General features: G+C 39.2%; 1 protein-coding gene across 6 annotated transcripts in view; it reads right to left on the bottom strand.

Moving 5' to 3' along the window:
* Abcb1 (ATP binding cassette subfamily B member 1) overlaps positions 1-19,515 on the bottom strand; it is a 145,258-nt gene that overhangs the window by 28,603 nt on the left and 97,140 nt on the right. For all 6 annotated transcript variants that reach the window (XM_040735824.1, XM_040735825.1, XM_040735821.1 and 3 more), the window contains 9 exons: positions 18,853-19,024; positions 12,550-12,674; positions 6,591-6,762; positions 3,437-3,550; positions 3,184-3,294; positions 2,884-3,009; positions 2,589-2,792; positions 2,108-2,278; positions 852-1,013 (listed from right to left, as the gene is read on the bottom strand). In XM_040735824.1, coding sequence (XP_040591758.1) covers positions 852-1,013; positions 2,108-2,278; positions 2,589-2,792; positions 2,884-3,009; positions 3,184-3,294; positions 3,437-3,550; positions 6,591-6,762; positions 12,550-12,674; positions 18,853-19,024 — 1,357 coding nt within the window. The remainder of the gene's footprint in view (positions 1-851; positions 1,014-2,107; positions 2,279-2,588; positions 2,793-2,883; positions 3,010-3,183; positions 3,295-3,436; positions 3,551-6,590; positions 6,763-12,549; positions 12,675-18,852; positions 19,025-19,515) is intronic.

Consider the following 19,515-nt stretch of genomic DNA (forward strand, 5'->3'; position numbering starts at 1 on the left):
ATTTAATGTAAAGCCGTTTGTCAAAAGAGGCAGTCCACAAGATGAAAGAGAAGGCAATGGAAAAATCCCCCTTTTCACAACCAAACAATTATCACATCCTTAAAAAATAATTTTATAAAGTGTTATATATGTTGTAGGTTTGCATGACATTAACCAGGATTGTGTCAATTCATAATTCTGAATAAATCCTTTTGAAAGCATGAGACTTAAAAAATAACCTTTCAGTGTATACATAAATATGCTTCATCCTCTGAATATCTTTACTCTTTCACTTTGGGGTTCAGAAACAAGACTGTAGTACAGTTTACAGACTTACATCACCATTGAAGCTGCCATAACTTTGTTAGTTTTTATGTGTAAAAGAGTCATTGATTTGTTCAGCGGTGGGAAAGTGACAGCAAAGCGTCTTGAGTTTGTGTTGATTTTGTTGTTGTTTTTTTTTTCGAGACAGGGTTTCTCTGTATTGTTTTGGAGGCTGTCTTGGAACTCGCTCTGGAGACCAGGCTGGCCTCGAACTCACAGAGATCCACCTACCTCTGCCTCCGAGTGCTGGGATTAAAGGTGTGTGCCACCAACGCCTGGCTTATGTTGATTCTTTAAAAAGGGATGTCTTGAGGATCTAGAAGCACTGTGCTTCTTTACTGTCTGCCCTAGAGACAGCAAGGGGGCTGTGTGGCCAGAGTCAAGCTACGGGATGGGACCTAACCATGCAGGCCTATGTTCTAATAAATCCCTGAGAACTCTTCTACATTCCAAGACTGTGTAGTCAAGTAACATCTATACATACATCAAATATAGTGACACCAGCTTATCATCAAAATAAATTAGAACACTTCTACGGTCCACTATACCTGTGTCATGACAAGTTTGAAGTAAATGCCCTTCTCTTTCATGAGCTCTTCATGATTTCCTTGCTCCACGATGACACCGCCATCAAACCCAGCAATGACGTCAGCGTTACGAACTGTAGACAAGCGGTGAGCTATCACAATGGTGGTCCGGCCTTCTCTAGCCTGGGGAGAGGGAAACCTGGCTTTTGATACATAAATAATTACGACAAAAAGCACTGCGCCTTTAATTCCAGCACTCAGGAGGCAGAGGCAGGAAGGTCTCTGAGATTGAGGCCAGCCTGGTCTATAGAGCAAGTTCCAGGACAGCCAGGATGGCACAGAGAAAATGTGTCTCAAAAAACCAAACTCCGTCCATAGTCACTGATATGTCATGGACCAGTAGGTCTCCAACCCCATCATTCAGTGTGTCCTCTCCTGGGAAAGGGGCTTTTCAATTCCATAGTCTTCAAAGGACAATAAGTGACTTCTACTCCTATTTTCCTTTGGTTAAGAGTACTATAAACTTTCAAAAACCAGATTAGTAATGTTATTTCCTTAAATTTTCATGGTCTAAATGAAGACTAATTTTCACTTGAGTCTTCATTTTTAATTTTTAATTAAAAGGTACTGACATGCCTTTTGATGAAATTTTATTTGTTGTAATTCAATAAGAAAGGAAGGGAGGGAGGGAAGAAGGGAAGGAGAGAGGAAGGAAGAAGGAAAGAAATGAGGCAGGGATGGAGAGAGAGCTCAGTAGTTAAGGATGCTTCTTTTTTGCAGGGGAGTGTAGTTCAGTTCCCAGCACTCACATTTGGTGGCTCGTAACCGCCAGTGACTCTAGCTTCAGGAGATATAATACCCTCTTCTCATGTTTGCACACACATGAAAACACACACAGACACACAAAGATATATAAATAAGAAAATAAAACTTAAAAAATCATAGAAGAAACAGAAATTGAACAACAACAACAAAAAGATTTTGGAAGCCTGGTGCTTTTCCTTAGTAACAGTTAATAAAACCTATCAAAAGTTTCTTTTCGCTGGGCGGTGGTGGCGCATGCCTTTAATCCCAGCACTCGGGAGGCAGAGACAGGCGGATCTCTGTGAGTTCGAGGCCAGGCTGGACCCACAACCTCCGAAACAATACAGAGAAACCCTGTCTCGTAAAGACAAAACAAAAAAAAAGTTTCTTTCCTAAGACCAAGATTAAGAAAAATAAACAATGGAATACTATTACTCCTGTAATTCAGTCCTTTGTAAGTATAGCTCACAGACCTTATCCAGAGCAGCCTGAACCACAGCTTCACTTTCTGTGTCCAAGGCTGATGTCGCCTCATCCAACAAAAGGATCTTGGGGTTGCGGACCAGGGCACGAGCAATGGCGATTCTCTGTTTCTGTCCGCCACTCAGCTGGGCCCCTCTCTCACCGACCAGAGTGTCAAATTTCTACAATTAACAAAAAACAATAAACAGGAAAATGTAGTAGACAACAAACTACTCAGTTCACATTTCAAATTTGGATGTAGTCATCACTGCAGCCTTACCAGAAATACAGTCCAGTTCTTGGCAACATATATCTCTAGTCAGTAGGGTGAGTGATGAAAAATCCACATAACCTCTAGTCAGTAGGGTGAGTGATGAAAAATCCACAGTAAACCGATTGCCCTCTAAGGAGTTTTCCCAAGTTCACATGGACTGAATCAGGCCAGGGCTCTACTCCCTGACCCTTGGGGTGACAGGGGCAGACACAACTCACATGGGGCAGTTTCATGATGAAGTCGTAGGCGTTGGCTTCCTTGACAGCTTTCTCGATCTCATCCATGGTGACGTCTTCTCGGCCATAGCGAATGTTTTCAGCGATCGTGGTGGCAAACAGCACAGGTTCCTGACTCACCACGCCAATGATTTCCCGCAGATACCTCACGTTGATGGTCCTGATGTCCTGCCCGTCGATACTGACCTGAAATAGAATGTGTGGTTTTCACACTGCAGAGATCACAGAGTCAGGATGACGGGCAGTGGTAACCGCTGCGGGCTGCATGTCCACTCACCACACCCTCTGTGGGGTCGTAGAGCCTCTGCAGCAGCTGGACAGTGGTGCTTTTCCCACAGCCACTGTTGCCCACCAGGGCCACCGTCTGTCCGCTCTGCACCTTCAGGTTGAGGCCCTTCAAGATCTGCCAAGACAGGTGAGAAGCTGATGTTAGGGCCATTCCTAGGCAGAGATGCATGCAGATTCTATGTGCTGGCATGGCAATTCAATGGCGTGCTGCTTTTACACACAAGCCTTTCTCCACAACCATGGAGAAACTATTGGGAACTTTTCATCTAATAGAAAATTGTCACCATACCTGAACTTCTTTTCGAGATGGGTAACTGAAGTGAATATTTTTGAATTCCAAATTTCCTTTGATGTTGTCTGGTTTGTGCCCATTCGTTGAAAAGCTGTCAATACTGGGCTTCTACACAGAAGAAAATTGTAGATGACTAAGTGACAGTAATGGCTTTATATGGAACTTTTCGGTTAGCTAGATAAAGGGATGACGAAACTATGTCAACTAGAAAGTGCTTTATCAGATGGGTAAACAGGCGGGTTAGACTCACATTATCAATTATGTTGAAGACTTCATAGGCTGCTCCTCTTGCATTGGCAAAGGCTTCGATATTTGGAGATGCCTGTCCAACACTGAATGCCCCAATTAACACAGCAAAGAAAACCTGGAAAACACAGTGAAAAAAACCACTGTGTTGTTTTGTTTGCCTCAATTCCCTCATATTTCCTTCCTTCCAACACAACTAGTTACATTTTTAAATGTCGAGGCAACCTGAGAATACCATTTGTCAAAAAAAATCTTAAAATTTTCATAATTGTAAATCTCAAATATATCACCACAGAAATGTAAAGTGAACTAGCAGATTATTTAGCTTCATGCAATCACTCCACATTGTATACATATGTCAAAACATCATACTATATTCCTTAAAGATAATGTGTGTTTTCAACTGAGGAATATAAATATTTACATAATGAAAATATTTTAAGACTTTCGGTAATTTCATTTAGCCTGCAATGCAGAGTTCATCTTACCTTTTCAGCGAAGCAGTAACATACAAGCTCTATCTGAGTGTTTTAATAAAACCTTTTTCTATTTCTTTAATGACTAATAATTTTTATTTAGATCATGGGGGCTGTGAAGTGGAAACAGACACTAAAAGACAAGTGAGAAGACTCAGGTCCAAATGCTGGATTAGTACTAACCAGCTACACATCTGGAGAACATTCTCTCAGAATATTTAGTCTCCGATTTCAGATTGGAGAACAGATAGATTATCTATCTGTTCCCTCTACAAATTGTATCTGATGACATCAGCTATGACAATATTTTGTAAGTTATAAAGCATATGACCAAGGGATAATTATTTATGGGGTCAAATATCCCTCCCCATTCCCTAAGTTTTGGAGTCATTTTGATCAAAATATTTACCAGTAAAGACTTGGCATTATTCACTTCTGTTGGGAGTTGATGAGAACTAGTATCATCCATTTACTTTTAAATTACTCAGGAATTTTGTTGCTTGATAATTTGTGTGGAAGAGACTTTGAAGTGAGTCTATATTCATTACTCTTTATAGCACTAACAAACAGGTCACATGATTCCTGTCACACATTTTGCAGGAGGCATAACAGAGATCTGAAGAGTACTGATGATTGCTCATACCTGACATCTGGTATGTAGTGCAGTTGGAATTTGAACCTATTGAGTCTGATATTGAGTCTAGTAGTCTCCATTCTGAATGTTTCTAGATTGTGAAATAGTTTAGACCCCACGAATACAAGGTTGAATGTACTTATTCCTAGGGTTGACTATAGTTCAGAGGTACAAACATATATTAGGCAATCTTCGATAAAAGTAAAATGAAATCAGCTACTCTATATCAAAATTGAGCAGTTCATATCTCATTACAATTTAGGCTTATCCAGGTTCAGTATCACAACCAAAAACAAAACAAAACAAAAAACTATCTTTGTAAAATCTGTCCTCATCTAAATAGCTTCACATATACTAGATAAAGCACAGTTCAAACAACAATAACAACAGAAAACCAAGGAGTGATTATGAAATTCCTGTTACAAATCTGAATCCTGAGAAAAGGAACTAGTTTAAGGATCTCAAAGAATTACAGTCTATCATCAATAACACTGTCTCCTTGGCCTAAGGAAAAGAAACAATGCATTTTCTCATGAGATACATATTTAGCTTTGCTGTAAATAATTTTGAATCCTTAAAATAAAATAATGTCAAAGGTAAAGTCTTTTGTACTTTATAAATTCTAAGATGCAGAAAATATTTATGATGGTTAATAATGATTATCAGCTTGAGAGGATCCAGAGTCACCTAGAAGACCCCACCCACTGAAGGCTCTAATCCGTTGGAAAGCAGAAAGCATGAACAGGAGATGCCATTGAGGGGTTCCCTGCTCAAGACCAACCTCCTCAGGGAGCATTTCTCTATGACTAGCCTGAAAGGTATAAAGAGGTCAGGGCAGTGCAATTGTGGCCCCAAGATGCTAACTACCCCTAGAACTTGCAAAGGAACTTGATAGCATCATCCACATGGTACTGGCTTTACAGGCACGGGAGATGCAACAGTGACCGACGGAGTGAGAAGGCTTGTGACAAGGTTTCAGAAAGTCACTGAGACAGAGTAGCATGTAGCAAGTTTGGATTCCTAGCTAGGAGGCCATGAGAGACCATATGTGAAGCCTTAAGTGAAGTCTAGCTTGAAATGGAGGCTCCCAGATGTTGAAGATGTTAGGACTGTTAGACAGAGATACCCCAAGAGATATAAGTTATGTGTACTATAGAGAACTATGCTGGAAGGGTGGGACTACCCAAGTCTTCAGAGGCAAGATGATTTCATCAGAAGACCCAGATGTCTCACATAGCAATGAAAGGTTTGGCATTTTCTCTATTTGGCCTCTGTCATGTGATCTTTCCTTGTTCTGTCTCCATTCTTCCCTTTGGGAATATGAATGTTTATTCTGTCCCATTGTATATGGAATATGTAACTTAAAATGTTGATGTTATAGGGGCTCAGTTAAAAGACTGATTCTCACAAGAGACTATATTTATACTTTTGGTCAGACACTGTTAGGACTAAAAAAGACTATTGAGGCTTTTGGATTGAATGTCTTTTGTATTATGGGATGGCCATGAGTCCATAAAGACAAGAGAGGAAATGTTATGGCTTAAAAAGTTTGGGTATTAAGCTTATATGGAATGTTTAATCTTATCAACTTGATGGGATTTACAATTCAATAGAACTTGAGTATAAATTCAACTGTGTACTTTTCTACTTATTTTGTGAATAATAAATTAGAAAATAAAAGTGAAAAATTTCAACAACAAATTTGATACAAAGAAAAAAAATCTCATCAAATGAAGATTCATGCTGAAGAAGTTGATAATGTTAACATTTAGGCTACATCAGGAGTTGTTATTCTAAACCTTACATTGTTATGTTAAGGGATCTGGAACTCCAAATAGAAATTATAGTAATGTTAATATTTGGCCTTAGTAGAAATTATACAGCATATCTACAAACAAAATTGATGCATTCAATTTCCTTTCAACTCTTTAACCTAATAATATATGTCCCTAGCATTTAATACTTATTCAAAGTATATTTTTCCAATATCACTCAACTCCATTGAACTTTTAATGATCCACTTTTTTTTTGATTCATGTATAACTTACAGTGAGCACTTGTCCAATAGAATATTCTTTTGAGATGACCAAGGATGTTCCATACCAGAATGCCAGAGCATATGATGCATAGATAAGAAGAAAAGCTGCGCCCATGGAAATGTTGGCTGTGATAGCTTTCTTTATCCCAAGTCTTTTGGCTTCTTCTAAATTGTTATTATACCTGGGAGAAAGAAGGAAAATAATTATGTAGTGTGGTGATATATTGGAGATCAGTTTGCAAAGCCAGCCACACTATTTATCTATAGAAACTAGGCAGTGGTGGCATACACCTTTAATCCCAAGATTCAGAAGACAGGCAGATGAATCTCTGTGAGTTCAAGGCCATCCTGATTTACATAAGAGTGAAGAGTAAGAGAGCACACACTTTTGATCCTAACACTTGGAGTCACACACCTTTAATCCCAGTGCTAGGGCGGTGGAGACAGGAGTGATATGGCTGGGGAGAGAAAGGAATAAAAGAAAAAGACAAGAATTCAGAGCTTTTGCCTCTGAGGATTAGTGGAGACAGGATTGTCATTTCAGCTTGGTAGAGGTAAGATCTGCTGACTTGGCTGTTTCCCTTTTCTGATCTTCAGCTTGAACCCCAATATGTCTCTGTGTCTTTTATTTTTCATGTTACAATGTAGACTTACAAACCTTATAGAAATATGTTAATGTAACATGATTGTTATTGATCAGTCAGAATATGTCCAACCCTATAGGATACATGCATTTTTCTCCACGTATTGACACTATAATATGTTATTCCTATTATATTTTCTTCCTGTATAAAGTGATATTGAGGTGTGTAGAGGTCATTTTTCATGTAGGGGTCTTCTAAAAGTTCTTTTTTAAATTTGTTTTGTTTTTCATAACGGGGTTTCTTTGTGTAGCCTTGGCTGTCCTGAAATTCACCCTGTAGAGATCTGCCTGCCTCTGCCACCAAAGTGCTGGGATTGTTGGCATGCACTACCACCACTACCTGGCCTAAAAGTTTTCTTTATGTAAGCTTTAGCAACAGTAAAATCAGTGAAGCAATATTTAGTTAGCTTCTAGAACAGTATTATTTCGTACATAAAAGAGAAGACATAACAAAGCAATTATTTTTCATTCATATATATGTTCCTTTAAAATTAACTAATAAAAGAGATTTAATGTTACAAAATCCTAAACCCAAGAAGGTCAATGAAGTCTCTACAATTTAGGGGAGCTTTCAGATAGTTTGTTTCTGATCTTGCCTCCTTCTGGGATTACTGGAATGACCAAATCACAGAATAACACATGGAAAGGCACATTTAAAGCTATGAAATGCTATGCGATATTTTTATATTTAAGTAAGCTATAGAAAATACTTTCTCCCATAGCTGTTTTAAAACCATTGACCTACTAAAAACATTTGCCTTTCTTACTAGTATCCTCATCTCTTATGCTTTTACACACTGCTTCTGCATCCTTTCTAATACTTGTCATCCCATGAGTGCCCACTATTGGGTAAGGGGTGTAGCATGGTAGACTATAAGATGCAGCAAAGACAGACAAGAGGCCCGCCAACAGCCTTGTGACCCATTCCTGGCACAAGTCTTAGAGAAAACCTTGAGACAGTGAGACAGTGGTTCTCTAGCTTCCCAATGCTTCGACCCTTTAACACATATTGTGGTGAACCTCAACCATAAACTTATTTTTGTCGCTACTTCATAACTGTAATTTTGCTACTCTTATGAATTGTAATGTAAATATGTGATCTGCAACTTCCAGAGGGATTTTGACCCACAGGCTGAGAACCACTGCTTTAAGACCACCTAGAGCAATAAAAGGAGACAGGAACAAAAGCAAGAAAGCAAACAGCCATAGGCCCCAAGCCCTGTCAGTTTCTACTGACAGATCCTTTTCCCTCCAGGGCTAACAGCACCACTTATTCTCAAACTACAATTCACGGACCTTTCACTCTCAGAGAGGGGACAGTTAAAGGAGAGTGTTCATAGTTTTACTTTCATTTGAGAGCTATGCAGCAGACCATTCTGCTCAAGAAATAAAGAAAGACGGTCAGACAGGAAAGCTAATGGGAACCGGAGTTAGAGAAAAGGAGAGAACTTTGTGAATACAGAAATAAGAGACAATGTTAGGGAACTAGGATAGGTCATTTCTGAATATTACTATTTATATCTTTGTGTTGGCTCGAGTTTTTGAGAGAGGGTCTCCCTCTCGCTCCCAGGCTACCTGGAACTCAATATTATCCTGCTTTTACCTCCCAAGTACTGGGATTGTAGGGTGTGTGCTACCATACGTAACACTTTACATCCTTTATTTGAGCTCCCTGAAGAACCACAAGAGTATTCATTGTTTTGAAGAAAATATCTTATAATCTTTAAACTAGAAAAATATATCCAGCATAGAATTCCTATTTAGGGGGTCTTTGATCCATTAAATACATTCTTATAAGATTATATACTATTAATTTTCTTTGAAAATTCATTTAATTAATAAACACATCAAAAGTTCAAAACCTGCCAGAGTGCATATTATCTTGTCCTGGTGACTACATTTTTTAGCTAGTTATTCACCAAGATGACCATGAAGATACAGCGGTTACATAAGAGTCATATCTACTAAAGACTAAATTCAGAAAGAACTGTATAGTGATAGAATATGTATATCCTCAAGTTACCAGTTATAATCTTTGAGCAAAAAATTATGTTTAAGAAACATGTTTTAGGAGTGTGTGTGTGTGTGTGTGTGTGTGTGTAAGCGCCCATGTGCACATCTCAAGTTAGAAGCTGACCTAAGATGTATTTAATGATTCATTTGGCATATTTTACAGGATAGCATTGAGAAACTTAAAGACTTATTTATTGCCCATGCTCTGTCATCCCCTATTCCTGTTCTTGCTTACCGAGGCTAATGTTGAAACCCTTTCGCTGATAGGGTGGTGTCCTTCTCAGTCAGAGTAAACATTTGCAAAGGAAAAATCAATAACAAGGGAAAAAACCCTTTAGACATACATACAGATCAAGGCAGATACCAGATAAATACAGAAAAAATGAAAATAAAGGACTAAAAGAGGAAACAAACACACAGTACTGCATTTACATAGGTCTTTTTAAAGATTAGTTTTTAAATGAGCACGGGTTTGATAAAGCCAGACATAAAAATCACCCATTCATTAGTAGCTATAGTATGGAAATGACAAGTGAAAATGAGTGTGTAATTAACCAAACAGTGCCTAGAAAACATTTTCAATTACTATAAAGAAATTTATTAATTATACAAATAGCTATTTATATAACTGTGCAAGTAGCAGTTTTGGTTAAGCAGACAGAAATCAATGCCAACAGAAAAACCTTTATAAGACAAGAGTGAGAAAAAACATGGATGCAAATTTCGTGTGTGGGAGCATTCTTTGACAGGGTCTTACTACATGAGCCCAGGCTGACCTGGAACTCAGGGAAGTCTTCTCACTTCAACTCCCTCAGTGCTAGGGTGATAGGCACACACCACCATACTCAGCAAGAAAGCACTTTTCAACAACAGCACTGTCCTATCGAATTAAAGGCATTCACAGTTATGGTTAAATTTCTATTACAAGAGAGATAATTCCTCCTGCACCAGCTAATTTGAAGAGAAAATCACACAAAGACTGATGTTGAAAGCATAGAAGAGAGAACTAGAAAGAAAATGGAAAGATTGTGTTTTGTTTACTAGTAATCTGGGGATAGCAGCATGGCTCTGTTGCTGCTACGCTTAACAACCTGAGTTTGATACACACATGCAGCCACAGAGAGAACCAACTCCGCAAGTTGTCCTGTGACTATGGTGTCACTCCTCAGTTTCAAACCTTCAGGACTAGTCCATACACTGGGAATGAAATCCCATCTCTTCTCTGTAAGCCCCCACATCCTGGCCACACCCCAGTCTCCCTCAAACGGCGTGAGCTCCAGACTCACACGCCTTGCAATATGCCTCAAAATACACCCGAGATTTTGCCACCTCAGAGACACCGGTAGACTATTCTTCCTACTCATCCAATCCCTATCCCTGTTGTTGAAAATCTTGCCCACCTCAGGTCTTACCCTAGATGAAATTTCCTTCAAGAGGGATCCTCCAACCACCATGCTTAGAATTTCCCACCTTAGCATACTTGTTTAGCTGAACATGCCAGGGTCTGTTGACTCCCCATGGGAGGCCTTACCCTTTCTGAGGAGTAGATGGGGATGGGCTGGGGGGAGGTGAGGGGAGAGGTGGAGGAGGAGGGGAACTGTAGTTGGTTTGTAAAATGAATAAAAATTTAAAAAATACTTGCTTGATCTTGTTGGAACATTTAAAAATTGTAATTTAGTGCTCCTTTGAAGCGTGCCCCTTTGAGTCTCAGGACACTATATCTCCAAACCATACACCCTCTAAGTGCTCTACAAATATTTGCTCCTTTGTAATTGTCTATGCCCTTTCTCCCCGCCATATGAATTTATACTTCATGAGAATGTGGGCTACATCTGACAGAATGCCATCCCATCATTAGAGAAGATCGTATTTTGAAGTAAAATATAAAATCTTGCCCTAAACCAAGCAGAACTGTGTTCTTTGAACTATGACACATAGCAAATACAAATTACCTTTGCGGAAGTGAAATATTGCATGCAAACAAGAGTTTTCCTAACACATACAGTGTAGATAATTCTACAGTGACTATTCATGTACAATCAAGAAACATCAAAAAAAAAAAAAGAAAAGAAAAGAAAAAGAAACATCGCTGACAGAATCGGAAAGGCTCTGGCCATATGCCCTAATCTCACTGAACAGCTTCTCTTCTTCCACCGATATAACCAATATATTTTCCTTGATAGCTTTATCATATCTAACCCCCAAAACAATGCAGTCTAGTTTTTCTATTTTAAATTGCATATTCATAATACACCAGGATATTATCATGATATGTATCAAGTTTCAAAGATAGTGTATTGCTGCCAATAAATCAATGGATCTGATAAATATTATTGATTGCAATAAGTCACCATACTTTCAGAGATCTAGTGAACAGGAAAAGTTCTCAGGATAATAGTAGGAAGCGTGAAATAAAAAGATTTTCAACTTTTGTACATTTTTTTCATATTATGAATCATAGTTCAACTATGCAGGGGCCTGAATAAGAAAGACACCAGATAAAAATGTTCCTCCACAGGCTGGAGAGATGACTCAGCAATCCTGCTAAGGACCCAGGTTCAGTTCCTAGCACCCAAGCCAGGCAGCTCACAAACACCTGTAACTCCACTTCTCGGGCATCCAATGCCTTCTGGGGCCTCCATGAGCACTAGTGCACACACACACACACACACACACACACACACACACACACATAGATACACACACACAGTAGGGGCACACATATACACATAAATTTAAAAATTATTTTTAATCAATTCTTTTCAAATTGTCCTTATAGATCTTACGTAAAACACTCATTCAGTTTTAAGAGAATCCAGAATTAGTTTGACAGAACAAATAAACATCATCAGAGACATAAAGCACAGTTCAGACTTGGGAAATAACTATCTAGAAAATGTTAGAAGATTCTTTGAATTAGCAGATATAAGAATAAAAGTACAAACGTTCCAGAATTTCACTAATGCTGTAATTTGAATATATTGACTTATTTAAGAAAATAATGGGGCTGGAGAGATGGCTCGGTGGTTAAGAGCAGTGGCAGCTCTTCCAGAGTACCCGGGGTTCCATTCCCAGCACACACATGGCAGGCAGCTCATAACTGTCTGTAATACTAGTTCCCGGGGATCTGACACCCCACGCATATATATATATATATATATATATATGCAGGCAAAACACCAATGCATATGTAAATGAATAAATAAAATGAAAAAAAAGAAAATGAAAAAATATAATTAGCATTACTGCCCTAAATGGCACATGGTATCACAGAATTAATATTTCAATATCAACTTGAAAAAGAAGCCCAAACCTTTCAAGTTCTTTCTTTTGTCCTCCAAATGCAATCACAGTTCTGATGGCTGCTAAGACTTCTTCAGCAACCGCTCCAGCCTTTGCGTACGCCTGGAGTTCTTTATCGGTGAATGAAGATAATATCTGTTTAAAAATGCAACTTCAGATTATTAAAAAATTAACAACTGTAAATAAACAAATGCTGGGTGAATATTAGTACATGTGAAGAATTAAATCTTTTAGTTGTCTTTGGCCATGATATTCTATTAGCATAGATATTTATATAAATAGATATTTATTTATATATCCACTATGTAAGACATCTCAGGTTCCTTTTTCTTCCATTTTTTTTTCACAATGAAGACATATAACAAATTAGATGAACTACAAAATTTCCCCCTGAATATTCCATGGGTCCTCATCAAAACAACAATTGGAGCTTTGGAAGATGTTACATTTCAGAAAAGAAAACACACGCCACAACAATCATAAGCCATCATAGAAAACGGGCTTTACGGCCAGGACGTGCGGTACTCCCACCAACTCTTAGTGATACCCTGGCTCAGAAGTGCTAGAAGAGGCTAGAAGAGTGCAGAGGACCAAGCCACAGTTCCTCTGCTGGAAATGCCTGGAGAAACAGAACATTCATCCACCAGGAACGTTTTTTTGTTTCAACATTGCTCTTTGATCTGTCTGTCTGATCCGAGCATTTGTAAGAGACATCCGTAGCTCCCTTGTCTGTTCTTCTCAGCTAGAAAGGGAAACAGGCTTTCCCAGCTTATGTGGAAGTAAATGGAAACTTGACAGGCTGAGCACTTAGGCAGTAAGCAGAATATCCAGGATTCATTAGGTAGTAAGCAGAATACCCAGATTCAGGTGGGAGCCCCTACGGTCACAGCTTGGATGAACGGCTACTGGAGTGATCTCTGAAACATCTGAACTGTTATGACAGCTGAGTCAACTGCTATGGGGAAAGGACTGAGCTTACCACTTGGACAAGGAATGACAAAGTGGTCCACCATCTAAATAAGCATCATGCACACCGACATCACAAAATTCTGAACTAACAGCTTTGCATCCTTTCAATATGCAATCACAGTCATTTGTTTTCATTATCTAAGTGTCAGAAATCAATTCCTTCTTGTCATGAAAAGAATCAAAGCCTTTTTCATTTTCATAGTACACATCTTCTTTACTTGTGTGTGGAAAACAGAAGGAGCGACCGTAAACATAGGAATGGGGTGCTGAAGGAAAATGACTATTTATCAGTAATGTCTGTCTGTAGACATTATGCTGAAGGTATCTGTCTTCGCTGACCCCCAAACAAATCCCACTGATTATCCAGACCTCCAAGACTCCTGAAAGCCGTCCTCTTGGAGCTGACCCAGACTGATGGATCTTTCCTGGGTCTGAGTCAGGCTGGACAGCACTGTCCCTGAGTGAGCAAGGTAGCAGAACCCAGGGAGCTCACACGACACGCTTTAACCATGCTTCTCTTCACTCCCCAGGTGCTCACATGGAGGCAGCCGACACCAGGATTACTAGTATTTTTTAAACTAGGAGTTGGGGTGAGCTATTTTAATTTGTTCATCGATCCAAAACATTTCTGAATTCAACCGATCTTTTTTTCCACCCATACCCTTCCGTAATTATATGGAGATGGGATTTTGAAAAGGAGTCTTTATGAAATTTTTTCCCTCGTAACAGATCATGTCTGTTAGAAGAAGAAAAACACTTTCTCAGGGAACCCCAAGGAAGAGGAGGCAGAAAGAGCGTAAGCGCCAGAGGGGATGGAGGACACCGGGAGAACAAGGTCCTCTGAACCAGCATGATCAAAGCTGATATAAACCTGGAAACTGGAGCAGCATGCACAGGACTGACACAGGTCTGCACCAGGTCTTTTGCATATATATTACGGCTTCTAGTTTAGTGTTTTTATGGGATCCCGAGTGTGGGAACGCGTGGGTCTCCATTTCTTGTGCCTTCTCTTGGGCTCTTTTCTGCTTGCCTGCTTGGTCCAATGCCAATGTGTTAGATACACTCTTATATTTTATTAGTATCCTTTAGAGGCTGGTTTCCTAATGACAGTCAGAAAAGACCCAGATGGGAGGGAAGGGTGGGGAAGAACTGGGAGGAGTAGGGGGAGGGGGAACCGTAATTGAGATATATTATGTGAGGAGAAAATCTATTTTCATTGTTTTCTTTGGGGGGGGTTGTTTTGTTTTGTTTTGTTTTTCAAGACAGGGTTTCTATGTGTGGCTTTGGAGCCTGCCCCGGAACTCGCTCTTGTAGACCAAGCTGGCCTCAAACTCACAGAGATCCATCCATCTGCCTCTGCCTCCCGAGTGCTGGAATGAAAGGCATGAGCAGAGGGGTCAAGACCACGCTGGGGAAACCCACAGAAACAGCTGACCTGAGCAAGTGTGAGCTCATGGACCCCAGTCTGACAGCTGGGGAACCAGTATAAGACCAAACCAGGCCCCCTGAACATGGCTTGGGCATTCTATAGGGCCTCTGGCAGTGGAACCAGTATTTATCCTTAGTGCATGGACTTTGGGAGCCCATTCCCTATGGAGGTAAACTGTCTCTGCCTAAAAACATGGGGGAGGGCCTAGGCCCTGCTCCCAAAAATGTGACAGACTTTGATGATCCCCCATGGACGGTCTCAGCCACTCTGAGGAATGGATGGGGGGTTGGTGGTGGGCAAGGGAGGACAGTGTCTAACACATTGGCATTGAACAAAGCAGGCAAGCAGAAAAGAGCCCAAGAGAAATTAAAAAAAGAAAATGAAAAAAAAGAAAATTTCTAATTTTTTCTTAGGGATATGAAAAGCCAGCTTTATTAATTCCAATATAAAGTTAAAAGTTGTCTAATACTGGCAATTTTATATTACCTATAATCCCAAGTAATACATTGAGAAACAATATTTTAAACTATTATAGGTGCTCTGACCACATTTGAATTCAGTCTTTCCATTTCTCAGTGTAGGCTTTTATTTGATCATTTTATAAATACCTCATGCTCTTTAATGATGCTGAGATACTTAGGGGATCATATGTCGAAAACAATGCATTGACATTACATATGTCCTCTATAGTAACATTTTGAAAATTACAAGAATACTAGGTTTTTTATTTGTTTTTGTTTTTTTGTGGGGATGATTCAAGACGGGGTTTCTCCATAGGTTTGGAGCCTGTCCTGGAACTCACTCTATAGTCCAGGCTGGCCTCAAACTCACGAGATCCACCTGTCTCTGCCTCCCAAGTACTGGGATTAAAGACATGTGACACCACTACTGCCCAGCTCAGTATGCAGAGCTTACATTTTCAGGTGGTTATCTAAGTTTTGTATTGTATGTGAAAGACTGTGGAAGGTATTATTTCAACATCAGTTTCTACACATTTATCACTATCTGCAAAAAAAAATGCAGTTAGTCTGCTATTCTGTGGCCTTTCTACACAATCATTGCACAGATTACTTTGTAGACTTCTTGGAACTTTTATGGAACAATCATATAATCCACAGTTTTCTTTCTTCCTCACCAATCTATATGCCTTTTGATGTTTCTTGACTTATGGCAGCAGCTAGAGTTCCAGTGTTTCAATGAAAAAGAAGTCAGAAGAGATATCCTTGTTTCATTTCCAATCTGATGGCAAAGATACCTTTTTACTAATCAGGTGTCTGTGGGGTTGTCTGAGTGTCCTCTATAGAGCTGGTGACATTCTTTTACTCTTCTGAGAGTTAACATCGGTGAGTGGTAGATATTGTCGAACGTTTGTTCTGTCAGGTGATGTGATCATTTATTTTCTTTAGCATATAGTAACACTGATCACATGGCTCTTCAAGGGTCATATCATTATTACATAGCTGAAATAAATCTCACTTGGTCATAACGTATCTCACTTGGTCATAACATATAATTCTTTTTATATACTGCTGGGTTAAGCTTGCAATCAGTCAAATTTCCCAATACAGGACTTTTTTTTTCCTTTTCTGGTTTATCAAAAAACTTCCTTATTCCTTTACACTTTATGGTATGATAACTTTTGGTTATGATGTATATGTTACAAATTTCTTTGATTTTTTATCCTACTTGGGATTAGGTTAATTTCTTGCAGCTGGTTATTGTGTTGGTCGGCCACTGGGTCTGCAATTCATCCTAAAGCTCTACCCTTGTCCTCTTCTTGTGAGGTTCACGACGATGATATGAATATTTTTTATTGTCTCACATGACCCTGAAACTCTCCTCATTTTCTGTGTTTCATTCACTGATTCTGAATATTATGTTCTATTTTATAATTTCCATTTGCATAGATGGAGCCCATTATACAGCATGACTGTTTTTACTGTTATATCTTTCGGTTCTCTGATGTCATTATTTTCTTTTTAACAATTTCCTATTTTTAGCTGGTGAGTTTTTGCTATTGCCTTAAAAGAATCTAAACAAATGAACCATTTTATAGTAGTTATTTTAAAATCATAGTCTGATAATTCCAATATCTTACCCCAGAGTGTGTATCAGTAAAGTGTGTGTGGGGTGTTTGGTGCATGACACGGGCCTTTCTATCACATTCTGGACATTTTGTCTATATTAGGAAACCAGGACACATCCTTTTTAATATAGTCAAAAGCCAAGGTCAAAAAACATGCAGAAAATCATATCAAAAGATTACCAAAGAGTAGAGATTAAAAATAAAACAACAGATAGCCAAGGGCACCCTTCATTAAATAAGTAGTATCAGAAGCAATACAAGATTAGTTATTAAAAATTAAGTAATGGTCTGTTTTGCCAACTTAGAGTAGATATCAATACTTTAGTTTTTCATTAAGTTCTGTTGTGAGGAATTTGCACCTAACTTGAAAGCTTTGCCAGCTCTCGGCTAACTGATAGCCATCAGGAACATTGTTTTCATTGTGTTCCTGAGTAGCAAGTTAACAGCATTCAGGACTTCAGTTACTCCATCTGCTAAATGAGCTAACGTCTACACTCCAGCTGTATCTGGTGGACACAGACAACGCCTGATGAAGGCTTCATTTTGAACTTTCATTTCTTATGACTTTTATTACATGTAGCCTCACAAAATCTAAATACTGGGAAAATCTCTCCATCACACAGCTACACTTACATCAAATGACTTTATAAGATTAATTACATGCCGACCCAGACATGGAAAATGAATCACAAATTTGTGAGAGGTGGTCTGGAAAGATGGCTCAGAGGTTAAGAGCACTGGCTGCTCTTCCAGAGGTCCTGAGTTCAAATCCCAGCAACCATATGTTGGCTCACAACCATCTGTAATGAGATCTGGTGCCCTCTTCTGGTGTCCAAGGATGAATGTTGTATAAATAATAAATAAATAAATCTTTTAAAAAATTGTTAGAGGCATATGGATGGAGTGAAGAGAACTTCTGTGTCTTCATGACTGAAAGAGATAACTAGAGGCTACAGATTTACATGTGTCCATGGCTGGACAGTACTTCCATAACTATTTTACTGCAAATGGATATATACATTCACACACATACATACATACATGTATATATATATATGTATGTATAAAGAACCATTTGCACCTATGACAAAATGGTAAAGTTAATTTATAGAATAAACAAATCTATGCACATTCAAAACATTAAAACTGAATGAGGCATTTGGTTTACACTGAATTTGAACCTCTATTTTCGGTAAGAAAATGGCATTGTCATATTTAGTGATTGTGGTGGTTTGAATGAGAATGACCCTCATGAGCTCCTATATTTGAATACGTGGTCTGTAGTTGGTGGAACTGTTTGGAAAGGATTAGGAGGTGTGGCCTTGGTGGAGGAGTTGTGTCACGGGGGGTATATTTTGAGATTTAAACAGCCTATGCCATCCCCAGTTAGTGTCCCATTCTGTCTTGTGCTTGCAGATAAAGATATAACTCTCAGCTACGTAGCGAGTGCCATGCCTGTCTGACTACTGCCATGTATTCTGCCATGATGGTAACGGACTAACCCTCTGAAATTGTAAAAAAAGTCCCCAACTCTTCTTTATATAAATTCCTTCAGTCATTGTGTCTCTTCATAGAAATAGAAAAGAAACTAAGATTGATGTTTAGGGATCTTATGGGTTCCCATCTTTTCCCATGAAGGTGAAGGATAAGCTTAACATTGCCTTCCTTCTTTTGCATTGCCTTTTACAAATAATCTCATGGCCAAGGATAGCATGAACTATGAGGCTAGATCACGTATAAAACTCACAGTCAGGGTCAGTATGATGAAATCGACTCTTCTGTGGATCCTGGGAAAGAGTTTAGAATGTGGACTCACAGGCTTCACCTACCTTTGCCCAAATACCAGCCGACAGTCCAAGAACGGGGCTGATGGCCAAAATCACAAGGGTTAGCTTCCAGCCTCGAGTAAATCCTATTATGAAACCACCAAAAAATGTTGCCATTGCCTGAAAGAACATTCCAATTTTGTCACCAATTCCTTCATTAATTTTGGAGACATCACTAAAAGAAGAAAGAGATTGTGTTACAAGTAATGGCAGAACTGCAAATACAGAATTTTTCTACTGAGACTAGTTTTGTTTTGTTGAGAGGGGGTAAGTTAATTTGTGCCTAGGATCTTTGTATATGCCTGATCCTTTAGGGGCGCAGTGATAGAGGAAATCTGTCAGTTTCCAGTAGGAGGTTTGTCATAAACAGTATCCTATAGCCCGTGTGGCCTCAGAATACAGACATGGGACATTTAAGACTATTCACTGTGAAATTTCAAACTGCTCAGAGTTGTGTGCATATGACGCCGTCTTCTATGAACACAAATCTTTGAGTTCACTGAATCTTCTGTGAAGCTGAGGCTGACACACAGGAGCTCCTTCCTCTCTTCCTTCTTTCCAGTATTTTCCAGGGACACCAAGGAGGCCTGACAGGATGGCGCTCAGGGGGATGGACAGGCCACATCGCTGCTCCCCTGCACATGGATGCTGTGCTAACTCTGAAGG

Source organism: Mesocricetus auratus, unplaced genomic scaffold (genome assembly GCF_017639785.1).
Source record: "Mesocricetus auratus isolate SY011 unplaced genomic scaffold, BCM_Maur_2.0 Super-Scaffold_100051, whole genome shotgun sequence".
NCBI classification, from domain to species: domain Eukaryota; kingdom Metazoa; phylum Chordata; class Mammalia; order Rodentia; family Cricetidae; genus Mesocricetus; species Mesocricetus auratus.